This window comes from Rhipicephalus microplus, chromosome 4, assembly GCF_043290135.1.
Source record: "Rhipicephalus microplus isolate Deutch F79 chromosome 4, USDA_Rmic, whole genome shotgun sequence".
NCBI classification, from domain to species: Eukaryota; Metazoa; Arthropoda; class Arachnida; order Ixodida; family Ixodidae; genus Rhipicephalus; species Rhipicephalus microplus.
This window is the reverse complement of record NC_134703.1, coordinates 102,069,158-102,085,210: the sequence shown is the minus strand read 5'-3', so window position 1 is coordinate 102,085,210 and position 16,053 is coordinate 102,069,158. Positions and strand designations below refer to the sequence as shown.

Sequence of the window (16,053 nt, the reverse complement as noted above, 5' to 3'; positions counted from 1 at the left end):
AAAAGCAGAAAGGAAAGAAGAGGCCTAAGGGTCGAAACTGATTACGGACGTCTCCCTAGTCCACGTGCGTGCGAGCCACTTGCGGCCTTCGCAGGACTGGTTTCCTTCGCCGTTCGAAATGCCGGGGGATGGCGCGGCCTCCTCGACAAAAACAACGGAGGCAAAATATCGCTGTGGAGGATGCCGCCAGACCCGCCAGTTGCGCGACCCTCGTCCGAATGCACATCACTACGCCAGGTTAGTGCCGATTTTCAGCTCGTTTACGCGAGCTCATTCTGTTTCTGTTGAGTGCAGTATGTTAATCGATGCGACTGAACAGGAAAACGCGAATAAACACGAGAAGTCAGACACGTTTAGCGGGGAATGTAGCGCGTGTTGATGGAGTTCAAACTGATAAAAGACACTTCAGGGTAATTAGCGGGCCCTATAATTATGGATAAAATATCGTTCTACATTTCATCGGTAGAGCTAATTCTAGCTTATCTCTTTACTGGATAAGTCATTAGCGACGGTGACGCTCCAATTTAAGGAGCACTTGCGCGTGGCAAAGCTTTGTGTATTGAGCCCCAGTTTTACTCTCGACTGAGACTACAACGGCTGCATACATAATCCGCCCCACTTACTGCTTACGCACTCGCTGGCGGTCTTACCGGTCGCTTGCTCCATCTGTCGTGAGACAGATCAAGGCCGTCTGGGTTTTCAGTTTTACAAGTTCGCGTCCAAGGTAAACTGCTACACTAGATTTCCACACCGCTTCTGAAGGGAGTGCATCCCGGGAGTCCGATGAGGCGCGAAGCCTGTCGCGCGTGCAGACATTGTGCGATGCGATGCGTAAGTTATGAAGAACGTCGCCAACGTTGTCGCGTTCGCCCTTGTTTGCGTGCTTCGTGTCCGCGCCTATGACACCGACTGCAATGCGACGATTCCGTGGAACGTCTCGCTGGTGGCCCACCCGGCTATGCTGCAGGACCATGTCGATGAGTTGCTCAGATGTCCCGATGGTCTACACGGCTGCAGCGAGTCTCCGGCGAACTGTGAGGATGGTTTGCACGCTGTCATGTGCTCCTGCGCGGCGAACTGCGCGCTGTACGGGAACTGTTGCTGGCAAGCCGGCGCGTTCCTCTCCTCGCCCGCCGAGGCAACGTGCGTTCGACGTCACGTCGACAGGTATTTCAGCAGGGACTTCTACGCGGTGTCGGGGTGCAGCCTCGAGTGGCCCTACGATGATGTGCGGAACTCGTGCGAAAACGCGACAGATCTGAGCGATGGGTTTTACTCGATTCCGGTGACTACTGAACAAGGGACAACGTACTCGAACGCGTTTTGCGCTCTCTGCAACTACGACTTAGACAGCACGTCTGTCTTCTGGAATGCTTCGGGAACTGGGAGGATGGGTCTGCAGGTGACTCCACCCTTGTACGTCACGCAGAACAAAGATTTCTTTCTGTGGCCCTGCGATTCGACACTGATAGACATACAGACGTGTCCCGAAGGCACCGACCTGGAAACGAAGCGGAGATGCTCGACTTACTTCGCTCCTGTAGAGCTTGAGAGAAGCGAGTTCGAAGTCGTGTACAAGAACGTCTATTGTGCTCTGTGTCACGGAGTTCGCCCCTCGTCACTGAAGTGCGTGCCGAAATACTTTGTGCCAGAGTTATGGATCCGTGAATTAAAGAACAAGCCGTCCTCGAAACCGAACCTAATAAGACTCGTAAGGCCAGTGGTCAGCCGAGACACCTGTTTCGCATGGTATAACAACAAATGCTACATCAGAAATCCCCAGTATCGTTTTGCTAACGGTTCTTTGGCAAGTGATAACACGACTGTTGGCAATACGACGACAACTACCATATTTGGAGTACAACCCTATAGTTTGCAGAATTATCTTACTATCATCTGCATAACTTTGTCGCTGTCGTGCCTTTTCCTAAAAGGCGTTGTCTACGTGACATGCAAGAGTGCGCGGTTGTTTTCTTCAGGGTGCATACTCTGCCTTTCTGGAACGTTGTTCTTTAGTCAGTTGATTTTCCTCCTCGGGAATAGCTTCGACCTACCTGAGACGTTCTGTCTTGGCGTCGCCATCGCCCTTCACTACGGCTTCCTCTGCACCTTCTTCTGGACCAGCGTGCTCTCTTTCGACATTTGGAAGAACGTGGTGGCTGTTCGCCGTTCGTCAATCCGGCCCGGCGACATCCTACTGTACTGCTTCGTCGCCTGGGGTTTTCCTCTGGTCATCGTTGCACTGTGCGCACTGATGCATTGGGCAATCCCCGATTTTCTGCTGTCACCTCAGTATGCACGCTCCGCCTGCTGGATCGGCAGCTTGTGGAGTCAGGTCGTGTTTTTCCTGACACCCATGATGGCCCTTCTTCTGTACGACATAGGCCTCTACATCCACATCGTAGTGCATATCAGAAGAACGGTTAAACAGGCTCCTTCTGTCGATTTCAAAGGCGGCGGGAAGAAGCATAACATGGCGCTGTTCGTGAAGCTTGCGTTCATCATGGGCACGACGTGGCTCGTGGGTTTCCTCGGCGCGTTCCTTAACATCTACGTTCTTGACATTGTCGTCATCATCTTTATAGGCCTTCAAGGTGTGTACCTTTTCTTCGGCTTCAAGGACTACCGGCACATGTGCCCGAAGCGCCGGCACAAACAAGAGACGACCGTAGCCACGAGTGCGTCAACAGAGGACACGGAACTTCCTGAAAAGGAAAACACGTCCGCTGGCGAAACCCAAACCCTTTCAGAAACAAGGTCTGTGTAGAAAGCAATATAAGGGCATAAGGCCTCCCTTGTGCGGCTTGCGTTTTGCAACTGCACTGCTCGTTTGACAATTGATTGGTTGATTGGTTGATTGATTGATTGAATAATTGATTGATTGATTGATTGATTGATTGATTGATTGATTGAATTCAAATTCCCAGAACACCCAAGCTATGAGTTGATAATAATTTATGCGCACAAGGACATTGTTTATCTAAAATAGCCACCAGACTGCTTGTCATCCACAAGCACTTTACCTTATCTTTTTTCTAAATATGAAGACTGCCCACAGTGCTGCATACTTCCTCATATTCCGAGGAATATTTACGAGCTATCGAGAATATACTTCACAAGCAAAAATTTTCGTAAAGGCTTTTACTTTTTTCCTGTGGGAACGACTAGTCCTGTAACAGACTGCGTAGAGTAGTGCTTGAGTAATCCTGCTGCGTAATCACGAGGGATCTCATATAGCTGAACGAAGGGGACATGCGATTTGTGACCAATGTCGAAGATGTAAAGTCATGCATTGACAATATACACGCATGACTTGAACTTATCGGTATACACTGCTGCACCTCAGTGAAATAGCCCAGCCGCGGTGGTCTAGTGGCTAAGGTACTCGGCTGCTGACCCGCAGGTCGCGGGATCGAATCCCGGCTGTGACGGCTGCATTTCCGATGGAGGTGGAAATCTTGTAGGCCGTGCTCACATTTGGGTGCACGTTAAAGAACCCCAGGTGGTCGAAATTTCCGGAGCCCTCCACTACGGCGTCTCTCGTAATCATATGGTGGTTTTGGGACGTTAAACCCTACAAATAAATCAACCTCTGTGAAATATAAAGGCCCACTACAGAGCTTGCATTCGCGGCCCTGACACCCTTCGTCATTCTACGTATCAAAAATTAAAAGCACGAAAGTTGAATTTCTAGGCCGCACACATTGCAAGGAACGTGGGAAACAATAGTAAACATTAACAGATGTCAAAGAGCAACTATAAAACATGCGTGCAATAGCGCATACCATGATACCTATTTCACGAAGTGCTTGTGCAGTTGATCAGTGGTATAGGTATTGTTTTGTTCAGTGGTTTAGTCGCCGTCGTTGAACTATTGCGTTCTTACTCGCAGTGTCAACTTTTTTTTTTACTGCGTGAGGGGTGGCTGGAAGAACCGGTAATTTGAATTTGCTGGTTACTCTCCTGTCATTTATCACGAAGAGGAAGCAATTCATAAAACTACTTTTCATCATTCTAGTTCAGTAGGTTCATTTCTTCTTTTTCTTACTTGATTCGAAGAGTGTAAAGGGCATTCTCCGCTATAACTGTAAGAAGAAAAAAGGACTACAACTACAGCCTGCTTCATGCGACGCAATTTTTCTAGACATTTCACCCTTGATCCAGTCACAGCTGTGGGATGTTTTTGTCGCTAATGCGTGCAGTTGTTTGTTTGCTTGTTTGTTTGTTTGTTTTTCACCAATATCTAGCTTCTCCGCGAAAAAGCTCCTGTGGTGTTAGCCATGAAGCAATCGATGCTATGCTATATTTATCTTGAAATTTTTGCGCAAGCACACAGAGACACAGAAGAGAACACAAACGGGCGCACACAAACGATCGTGCTGCATGCTATTTTGCAGCACAATCGTAGATATCCATGGTAATTATAATATCTTGGTATTTATTTCCCAAAACAACGACATGATTATAATGGACGCCGTAGTGGAGGGCTTCGGAGGTTCCGACCATTTGGTGTTCTTTAACGTGCGCTGACATTGCACAGGACACGGGCCTCTAACACTTCGCCTTCATCAAAGTTCGACCACGGAGGCCGGAATCAAACCCGCGACCTTTGAATCACGAGTTCTCACCACTGATCACACCGTAACGACCCATCCACCATGATGGACGAACGTACGAATAGTGGCGACTGCACGAGTTTTGAAGCAGAGGCAACAAACACGCGCGCACGCGCGCACGCACGCACACACAAACACTCAGAATAAGTTTTTTTCATTGGCTTTATTATGTCTTTTTCACAGAAGTATACATCGAACAGGGATAAAGCAACAGTGAAAAAGATAGAGAGAGCTTATGTTAGATAATATTCTTCTGGTTTCATACTTCCCGGAAAGGGGAGATAGAAAAATTTAATATATGGACAGAGAAGGTGAATGGTGTCTACGAGTAAAGCTAACGACAATAGAATTTGCGTGATGTCATGATCATGTTAACCGGCATGCACATTGACTAGAAGCATAGCTTTCCTTTTCGCATTCAATCATCCTAGTTATTTGTTTATACGAACCTCAAAGCGCTGCTCAACGCACGTGTCAGCTAATAAAAAAAGAACGTCTGCCCAGAAGACTCCGTCCCAACGTGCTCATCGTCCAAGCCCTTGTGACGTTAAGCGTCAGTGGGAACGAAGCAAATCACGCACTAAATAAGTATTATTATCGGCCTCCACTTTATATTTCCCCGCAAATTAAGGGTCTCCAGATGCGCTATTGCGTCTGGCGCGGACGTATATACCGGATACGAACAGGGTCACGACAGTTGGTCTCTATGACGGAGCCTGCGCTGGCGGTTCGTTTCTCCGTGGCTGTTGCTGCCAGATGCGCGTTGTAGTAACTTCTTTTTTCTTTGTTTCTTTCCAGAACGTTGTCAGAAGAAAAAGCTTGCCAGACTGACGACGCTACTGCAATTGCACCTGGATCGAGGAATGCCAATGCATCCTGATTGCGTCGCTGAAACGGCATCCAGGGCGGATAGGAATGTCAAGGTAAATACTATTCGTGCTACGATTCCCCTCACTTTTCTCAAGTTTCCCTCACGTTTTGAAATCACAAAAGTAATCAAGCTTTCAGGGGCGCAGCCGAGGAAGCGGTGGTTCATTTCTTTCCCTGCCGAATGTTTTTTTTTTTTTTTTTCAATTTCGCATGTGTATAAGGACATGCCCGCAAACATCGAACAAGCATTCAATTCTCAACCACCAAAAATTTTGAACTGTGCTCCCGCCAGCTTCAATATTTTGCTTTCCGTGTGAAAGTTTTATTCCCAGTGACAAGTTGGAATAATAGCTTGCAGAATAACCCTCACTTCTCGCGTTTCTTTTTTTTTTTTGTTAAAGTACATTTGTACGAGCACTATGTTTCTTCGTGTACGTTTATATCTATGTCTATCTAAGTGAACAAATCACTTAGGCATAATTCAACTTTAAATTTAACGTTATGTAACATTCCCTCGTTAAAATACTCAGCTATTTTCCAATTTGCCTGAGTCATAAAGTGTTGACGCGTACAATATATTTCTGCTCGAAAATTACATAGCGTCATTTCATCTTGCAGAATGGCCTTTGGCGTTAGTACGTAATTATTCGACTAATAAACTCTTTTGCTATATAGGCATAATTGCCTGCTTGCCGACTTCCGTGGCAGGCAGCGCCATTCTGTCCGGAACCCTGAAGTAATAAGAGTAGAATGCCAGGCGTTGCGATCAAATCTTTGGGGCCTTCTGGCAGGCGTAGGGCTTATGTATATAAGTCAGTATTTTCTATTCCGCTATCAGCAACGAATATCTGAGTAGTGTAATAGCGTAGAATGACCTTCGAGAATAACTCTCTGTTTCATTTCAACGGGCATTTTCTCAGACAAGCTGGAAATTGTCCGTGTATGCCCTATCTTTAAAGGTGGCAATCCGAAACACATGACCAACTATCGGCCCATATCAGTGCGACCTGTTCTACCGAAAGTTTACGAAAGTGCATTGAATGAGTGTCTCTAGGATTTCTTTGATTGATTGATTGATTGATATGTGGGGTTTAACGTCCCAAAACCACTATATGATTATGAGAGACGCCGTAGTGGAGGGCTCCGGAAATTTAGACCACCTGGGGTTCTTTAACGTGCACCCAAATCTGAGCACACGGGCCTACAACATTTCCGCCTACATCGGAAATGCAGCCGCCGCAGCCGGGATTCGAACCCGCGCCCTGCGGGTCAGCAGCCGAGTACCTTAGCCACTAGACCACCGCGGCGGGGCAGGATTTCTTTGATAAATACAATGTTATAAATCATGCCCAATTTGGCTTTGAAAAAAAAAACAAGTCTGCAGATCTTGCATTATTTCAAATATAATATCACATAACAGGTAATTATATAGAGAAAAAAATATACACAGTTGGGCTATTCATAGATCTGCGTAAAGCGTTCGATACCGTATGTCATGACATTATCTTACATAAATTAAGCTCATGGGGTATTCGGGGAATTGCACATGACCTACTGAAAACCTATTTGACAATTCAGTACCAATTTGTGAGCATAAATACCTAGCGATCAGATTACCTCGTGGTGAAGAAAGGAGTGCCACAGGAATCCTTACTGTGTCCCCTCCTATTTGTAATTGATAATGATGATCTCTGCTACATTCCAGATTGCCCCAAACTTGTAATGCATGCGGACGGTACAAACATTTTTTTTAGGGTTCTTCACTTGTCGACCTTGAAGGGAACGTGAATGTTTTATTGAATCAGCTCTCAACATGGTTAGAAATGAATAATTTGTGCTTAAACGCAAATAAGACCAAGTACATGCTGTTTGCCCCCGTGAATAAGCCAAAAAATTTAATATGACTGTTAGCTACCAGGGCCATATATTAGAACAAGTTAACAGCCAGAAGTTCCTAGGTGTCTGGTTTCAAGAAGGCTTACCTTGGAATTAGCATATAGCAAAGTGAAAGTCAGAACTAAGTAAAAGTATTGGCTGCTTATACATGTTAAATTCTTTCATACCACTGTGGCTAACAAGTATGCTTTATAACAAACTCTTCTACTCACGACTTTTTTACTGCACGCTTGTGTGGAGGACCACAACGCTAACAAACTGTTCCAAATTGGTTATTCTGTAAAAAATGGTACTGAGAATCTTTGAAGGTTTTCATGGCCCTATACGCGACTTGCGGACAGAACTGCTATTTTCGAAATATCGCAAGCTCAAAGCACGACAGATTTACTATTTTAAGTTATTTCAGTACATAAAACGCAATAGACTTTCTGGTTCGAAGGATCCTTGTGGCCCTCCGTACAATTATCGTACTTACTCTAGAATGACTCCGATGACTCGAATGATCTACGGACAACACTCATCTTTTCAGATACCCATGTTTTTAAACAAAATCGACGGCCTCCTAGATATAAACTGCACTGTTTCCAAGCAAACGATCAGGATTGAATTGAAAACAACATTGAATTTTCTTGACTATCGCTTTTGTTTCCTTTTTGCCTATGGAGTATCTGATATTTTTTTCCTGCGTTCTTTTGCGCCAAGCATCCCTGTGTATTTTGTTATTTTTGTATATTTTTTGCAATAGCAATGAGAAATTGCAACTCAAGTCTAATTGGCATGTATCACATTACGATAGTTGTGTATATATTTGCATACGAGAAGTAATACTTTATTATTGCTGCATATGTTACTGTATTTGCACATGTATCTTTTGTGTTTTTCTATTTTGTATTTGTATATTCTTGTATTTTTCATTTGTATTCTGCAAAATTCTTATGACGGCTTGCCTGCCTCACTGCATCTGGAGCAAAGGCCCTTTGTCAGGCTTTTAGGCTTTTGCCTTTGCTCTATTTTCTGCACTAGCACAGAAGGAAACAAATAAGGAAAGATAAGAGAAAGATAAGATAATGCATCAAAAATAGGTATATTATTTGAACCGAATATTTTTTACGCTAATCAATCGCGTTATTATTAACCTCAACAGTGCGATTTCTCGCTTCCATGGTATTGCCGTCCACAAATGACGATGGCATCTCAAGTGGCACTCGATGTGCTTTAATCACATTGAGTGGTTTTACCAAAACCAATTTGTTTTGCCTTGCACTCGATGTCAGTCATTAAGTAGTCAACGGTTTTTAACGAACAGTTTGTAAATTCTGACAGATTTAGTGTTCGCTTTACTGAGTAAGACAACTGGAATCGATGGCAGTGATGACAATGACAAAATTTTAGTTTGATATAAGCACACAGTGTGCTTCTCGATTTTTGAATATGCCTCTTTCACAGCTCTCCTTGTATAACATCTATTTACATATTTCCAGTGGAAGTTCATGCCTCTATTTTTTCTGTATGCTTGCATAACTTATGCCTTCCGAATACGGATTAGGGAAATATCGTCTTCTTTTGTGTTCTCTGCGCGCAGTATACTGAAGACCGCGGGATGTGCTGTGGGATGACACCATGTCCCTGAGCCTCCAGAGTGGCACTCCTGAAACCATGAAGAGCATCCTCATTCTCATCGTTCTGACGTTTACTTTCGGGAAATGCCGGTGCTTCGAGAGTGACTGCAACGCAACGTTGCCCTGGAATGTGTCGAAAGAAGACCACCCCGACATACCGTCAGAGCGCTTCGAGGAGCTCCTTCGGTGTCCCGATGAGCTACATGGCTGCAGTGCCTCGCGAGTCAATTGTACAGAGGAGCTGTTCGCCCTGACGTGCTCCTGCACAGCGAACTGCGAACGCTATGGCGACTGCTGCTGGGACGCCGGTGCTAGTTTTTCGTCTCCAACGGCATCTACGTGCATCGCAAGAAACGTTGATAAGTATTCTCGGAGAGAGTTTTACGTTGTGTCAGGTTGCGACCCCGAGTGGCCTGCCGACGACGTACGGAGCTCCTGCGAAAACGCAACGCAACTCAAAGATCCGTTTTATCACATTCCGGTGACCACTGAGCGACAACTGACGTACTTCAACGCGTTTTGCGCGCTTTGCAACTATGACTTGGATAATACCTCCACGTTTTGGAACTCTTCGGGAAGTGCTGGAAGGGACTTAGTTGTGGCTCCTCCACAGTATACAATAGACAACAGTGAGGTTTTCTTCTGGCCCTGTGATGACGGGCTCATCGAAGTCGGGACATGTCCAGAGGGCACGGACCAGGAGACTAAGCGCAAATGCCTTACTTATTTTGCTCCAGTACGCTACGAAACCAATGAAACAGAAGTGGTGTACAAGAACGTTTATTGTGGACTCTGCAACGGAGCCGAGCTGTCGTTGATGAAGTGCTTGCCAAAACAAGTCGTACGCGAAATTTGGCCACGCATACAACTAAGGACTCGGTTGCGGCCCAACCTGCTGTCGCTGATAAGACCAGTGGTGAGTCAAGGTTCTTGCTTCTCGTGGCACAATGGCAAATGCTACATCAGAGCTCCCCAGTACCACCATGCGAATGCTTCGACACCAACGGTAGAAAACGAAACTATGGTCAACGTCACGAATGTCACGAGCTCTGAGCACGAACCTTACAACGTGCAAAACTATCTCACAATCATATGCATCAGCCTTTCACTCGTGTGCCTCTTCTTGAAAGGCGTCGTTTACGTGTTATACAGAACGTCACGCACGTTTTCGTCGAAGTGCACACTCTGCCTGTCGGCAACGCTGTTCTTCAGCCACTTGCTTTTCCTCCTGGGAAACAGCTTCGATGTCTCCAAGCCCGTCTGCGCGGGTTTTGCCGTAGTCCTGCACTACGGCTTCCTCTCCACATTCTTCTGGACGAGCGTGCTTTCTTACGACATTTGGAAAAACGTTGCGGCCGTCCGGCTGACGTCTAGCAGGCATGGTGGGTTCTTGGTGTACGCTCTCGTCGCCTGGGGTGGACCACTCTTCGTGATCGCGTTGTGCCTAGCACTGAACTGGACGGTGCCGGAATTCGTGCTCTCGCCTCAGTACGGACGCTTCGCTTGCTGGATAGGCAGCCTTTGGAGCCAGCTCACCTTTTTCCTCATGCCCATGGTAATCCTGCTTCTGCTGGACATCGGCCTATACGTCCACATCGTCGTGCAGATCAGGAACACCGCTAAGCGCGCTGCCGCTTTCGACTTCAAAGGCGGCGGCAACAGGTCTCACATGGCCTTGTTTGTGAAGCTGGCGTTCATCATGGGGACGACATGGCTCTTGGGATTCGTCGGCGCGTTCGTCAACGTTCTCGCCCTCGACATCATCGTAATTGTTCTGATCGGGCTCCAGGGAGTGTACCTGTTCTTTGGGTTCAAGGACTACGAGCACTTGTTGCCGAGACGGTTAAGGAAAAAACAAAGAACCGCTGCTACGGGTGCATCTACGGCTCATACGGAGCTATCTTCATCGGGAAAAGACTTCAGCTCGAGGGAAGATGTTAATCGGTCTGCCGTTGTCAGGTCATCTGAAAAGCTGAACTGATCGTGCACGTGCGTGTGTGTGTGTGTACAGTGTCCTTGTTTCGTTTTATCGATGAATTCATCTCTGACATACATCTCGACTTCGTCTGCGAGCTCGTTGAACAAAAAAAAAGTGAGTCCGTATACAAAACTGTGACAGGCACAGGGCTGCAAAGGACGGCTTGTGTGTGCATCATTTTGTGTTGCTGGCAGAGGTGCATGAAACTTGCTCATGAACTACAACCATGGTGTAGTTAAATATGATTTTGTACGACACTTGTATGCCATGACAAAGTTCTAAGGCTCAGATTTTGAACTCGAAACAACTGAACCTTTTCATTTTATACATTGTGTATACAGGACATCTTGAAAAACATGTTGGCATTGGACGCTTCTATTTCTTAGTTAATTTCGCGCTAAAAACGTGTAAACAAACATAAATAAAAAATGGACTTCCCAGTGGCGGTATCATTGGTAAGTCTTAAGGTGATTTATTTGTCTTTGACATTTATTAGCTGTTTTCTTTTAATGTCGCACAACCAATCACGTAGATACTTCAAAGGACACAAATGTAAAACAATTATTCTGTCTAGATAGACAAATTGCTTTCCAAGAACTATAATGTTCTTTATTTCAGCATCACAGGCTTATTATGTGAAGAAAAAAGTCAAGGTCGAAGTTTCATGTTTACATTTCGCGCCGGAATCTTGGTGCTGGACGCAAAGGATTTAAAACGTTATTTTTTGTAATTGGGTGTCATTTGATATGGGAATACCTTGAGATTTGATGTTTCCCCGTAGAAGAGTAGGTATTTTGTTTTTACTGATCAGGAACTACGTATAGGACCTCGTAGACGCCGTCCCGGTTTATTACGTCACGGCGTATGGGGCGGTAACTTGGAGATGGCCGTGCCACCGACATTTTTCTCTTTGCGAGTTTTCTCGAATACCAGGCGTCTTCTGGATATGTGAAAGGTAGCTTTCTGGTGCGAGGACACTCGTTTTTCTATTAAGTGCTGGCGTGTGTAAGCGCTTAAAAGACAAGTTTTCAAGTTTGTTTATATCAAAAAACCTGCGCGAGGACATAGAGTTCCATGAGTTGGTGTTCATTTGAACGCATAACTACAGCTCAAAAAAAGGTCATCAGCCAAGACAAGCTGCGCAAGGTGTTGTTTTCTTCTTCACGGTTGTCTCTTTTTTTTCTTTCGGTTATATGTTTATGAAAGATGTGGCCCGCCTCCTTTAAAAGGCAATGTTGTGTGTCAAATTCAACTCGAAGTGAAGCCCATTTGCATAGTATTATCAACAGGAATCATTTTTTGAAATACTGCACATAACGTTGTCTGATGCAACAACACGGAAGCATATCATGACTTCAGTGTTGATTTGAAGAGCACAAGAACGACTCCCGAACATCCTTCGGGTTGAACCATTAACAGGGTGCTTTAAATATATTGTCTTTGCAACATGAAACGATTAGCAGCTCGCGTATCCTTAATGTGACACTGTGTTACAATATTTTATTGTACAATGATTGCATATACTTTTACCAAACCTAAAAAAAGAGGCGTTCCATAGCAAGACTTTCACATGAGTCGCCTCTAACGCGAGCTTTCTTGCATTGCAGTAGCTATTAGGTGTTCACTAGAGCTCTGCTGTTGATTTTTTACATCTTAATTTTACGTCTATAGTTACGTACATATACTTGTTTAAAAATGCAAGTTCACTTATTAACCTAACTTCACTGAGGTATAAGTTATTCTAGCACTGTTGTTCAGATAAGCTATGCAATTCGAGAAGAAAGGCTTGTTAACCTTTAGTTTTGCTGGTATTCGGCAAGTTGAGGGCAGATTCAACAAGGTCCTGGAACTGGTGTCTTCAGAACCATCCTTTAATTGCATTCAAATCAAATCGAAATAAATTTCATCCGAAAGTTTGCATGCTGTGGAACACGAGGGCTTGAGAAAGTGTACGCGGATCTATCCACTTGAGAAGCCTTTAGCCCACGTTTTACATGGCATACAGTGAGAGCTTACAATACTCACGCGGTATTTATAGAATATATTACGTATACATATCAATAACGCAATACAATAGTTACAAGAAATAATATATAATACAATATTTTTATATTGTCTTATAATAAATCATTCTTTAGCTATGACAACAAAATGAGCGTTCATTTATACGATTTTCCAGTGAAGAAAAAAGAATGAGTAGAACTTGCAAATGTGGTCAACTATACCCTTTGCAAAAAGAAAATGCATCAATCCTTCGTGACAGAAAACGCTTTGATGGCACAGATTCCAGTTGTTAGTAAATCGATACCACATTTACGGAGTTGCTTTAGCAGTTTTAGAAGTGTGTGCCAAAGCGTAGGTTTCGTTAGCATAATGCATGAAAGTCACGTTTTCCAGGTGTTATCACAGCCTGAATCATGGGGCATTGTAAGCGGTGTCAGTTCGGGTAATGTACGAAATAGTCCATCTACATTAAGCTTATGCTTTTTGGCTAGTATTTAATGGGTACAAGTTGTGAAGTGACGTGATATCATAATTGATGCACGGGGATTTTGTGGGCGCAGTTTTTCAAACACGCATGATGTGACGTAGCGTTTTGTTTTGTAATATAAGCAGCTGGTTGGGGTTTGTTAACGTTGTTGTGCCCCAGATTAGAAAGCAATTGTTTAAATGGAATAGAAATGGTGCATTGTAAATATGAAGCTTGCCAGCTGTGGCGAAGTAAAATTTAAATTTCGCCAAAACTCCTACTATGTTTGCTACCTGTGAAACAACATGCTTAATATGATTTACTGAGATAGATTATTTTGAAAAAATACACCAAGGTATTTTACTGAGTGAACAATATCTATACGCGTCTCTCTTAAATTAAGATTAAAGATGGATGGTTCAGGTGATTGTCCGGAGGCGACGATAATGGCTTTGGTTTTGGCTTTGGTGATTTCAAAGAATTGATTTCGTGGTACTTGTGTAGGTTGCCTAGAGCTAAGCTGACGCTACTTTCAAGAGTATCACAAATACTGCTGCGAAAAAAAAAATGGTCGTATCATCCGCTGAAGTATATACTTTGTTTCATGGTAAACTTGTTAAATGTCGTTTCTGTAAAGGTTAAATAGCAGTGGTCGAAGAACACTTGCCTGAGGTACGCCTGAGGTAATTGCCTCGTGCCAAGATAGATTATACCTTAAATGCAAACACATTGCATTTTATGTTGCAGATAGGACATTTTAAGTTTGAGTGATGTGCCTCTAATTCCTTAAAATTCAATCTTTTTTGGTCATGTTAACTCTTTCGGTGCACATCTTCAAGTTGATCACCGGAGATGGGCGCTCTGAATTGTAGATTTTAGCGTGTTGCATTTGTTTCTAATGCACCTAGCGCATTTTAGTAGTTAGTAAAGTCACTGAACTTTCAGAATCAGTTTTAATTTGCCCGTTTGGCTGGCATAGTAATTTTACTGACCTTTGCACGAATCAATGTGTGTGTATTGTTGGAAAATTGCTCAAGGCTGGCTAACTTGAGAAAAGGCGTGCCCCTCTAGGTTATACTGCAGCAACATCAATTTTTTTTTAATGAAAGGAACATTTCCAGGCCAAATATTGAATTAAAGTGTCTGATTCGCAATTTGGTAGTGTTTACAATGATAATTGTCAGTAATTTATGCCACCTATTTCATAGAAAGCTGTTGCTTGGAGTCAGGGAAAATTTATTCTATAAAATATATTTCTGACAATCCTCCGCGTGTTTAAAGTATCGAAACGGCCTTCTCAGACAGTTTCAAGCAACTTTGTTTTTGCTTGCATCGTTATATCAGACACATGGTCTCATCTAGTGTCACTGGTCACACCTATGGCATCGTCGTCACGCGCACATGGCTGCGCACAAGCGCTGCAAAACACAGGCGCCGCTCGAAACTGTCTTGCAACCCCGCCTTAATTGTGTAAGTATTAGCTTAGAGTTTGAGGATGACACCACCTCAGCTTCAAGTTTTATGAAGACGATGTTTTGCGTCACACTCAGACATCCGCGGGCCGTTCAAGGGTTTGTTTTCTTTACGGCTTCAAGTTGTCATTTCCACCGAAAGTGCATAGCTGCTTACATTTGTGCACAATCTAATAGCTACTCTGGTTACGTGTGAGGTCCACACTTCGCTTGGGCACGGTGTGCTGGCGCCGGCTGCAGAGTTTCTCCTAATCACAAGAAATTTCCCAAAGCACATGTTGGCCCCGACTACGAAGAAGCGCGAAGTGTTTTAGAACTGCACGCGACATTGTTCTTATTGTAGTACGATGTGCAAAATGCTAAGAAATATGCTTGGATGCATACATAGGAATGTCAACCTAAGCAGAGTGAGGTTGCTTATGAAAAGAGGGGACGTAAGAAGAAATAGCGAAGTTCATAAGACATCTGATTTGTAAAGAAATTATTCACATCACGGTCATCTACTTATATTGGAACACCTGGAAGCTCTCCTCCCAAGAAAACAAAAGTTAACTGAGAAGTGTGTACGAGTTCACTTGTGTTTCACGAAAAACCAGGCCATGCTTCACCGCATAACTCGAGTGACGAAGCAGTATCTCGGCTCTGGTTTTCTTTGTCTATGTGAATAGAAACTTTTTCTCGAACAGTTATTATTTTTATGCTGTTCCTGGGCCTTTTTTTTTCAAAGTGTACATTCTGAATTTTGTTTGTTTAGAATAATTTTGCACATATTGTGTTTTATTGCAATGTTTGTAGATGGCAACCAAAAATTATAGTTTCCACAGTTTCATTCATTCCAAAATATTTTTGTTGCTCTACAAAATATATTTTTTGGAAGGAGCATTTTATTACGCAAAATTTGGCATGCTGCAATACGTTCTGGTGTACTTTCCAAACTGGAAGAAACGATCTTCTAGTTACATGTTAAAAATAACCCCTTTCGCTCAGTTAACAAGAAAGGTTAGTGTTTTAGACGGTCGAGTGCACTAGATAAATCGCTGTATATTCCAGCTATTAGACTTTTTTCATTGAAGGCTTATAGAAAGATTTCTCTTTGTGTGACAAGGGCAAGTTCTGTGGTTCTTCCTTTTCT

General features: G+C 43.9%; 1 protein-coding gene across 2 annotated transcripts; it reads left to right on the top strand.

Annotated features, from left to right (window-relative positions):
* The first annotated feature begins 65 nt into the window (after positions 1-65).
* On the top strand, positions 66-11,450 carry LOC142814528 (uncharacterized). 2 transcript variants are annotated; one of them, XM_075893376.1, is made up of 3 exons: positions 66-237; positions 5,415-5,539; positions 8,965-11,450. In XM_075893376.1, the coding sequence occupies exon 3, from the start codon at positions 9,003-9,005 to the stop codon at positions 10,980-10,982; it is 1,980 nt and encodes a 659-aa protein (XP_075749491.1). In that variant the 5' UTR covers positions 66-237; positions 5,415-5,539; positions 8,965-9,002; the 3' UTR covers positions 10,983-11,450. The 2 variants fall into 2 exon arrangements, with proteins under 2 accessions (XP_075749491.1, XP_075749490.1); XM_075893375.1 differs by lacking the exon at positions 66-237 and adding an exon at positions 388-2,757 and having other exon boundaries at positions 8,965-9,102.
* The last annotated feature ends 4,603 nt before the right edge of the window (positions 11,451-16,053 follow it).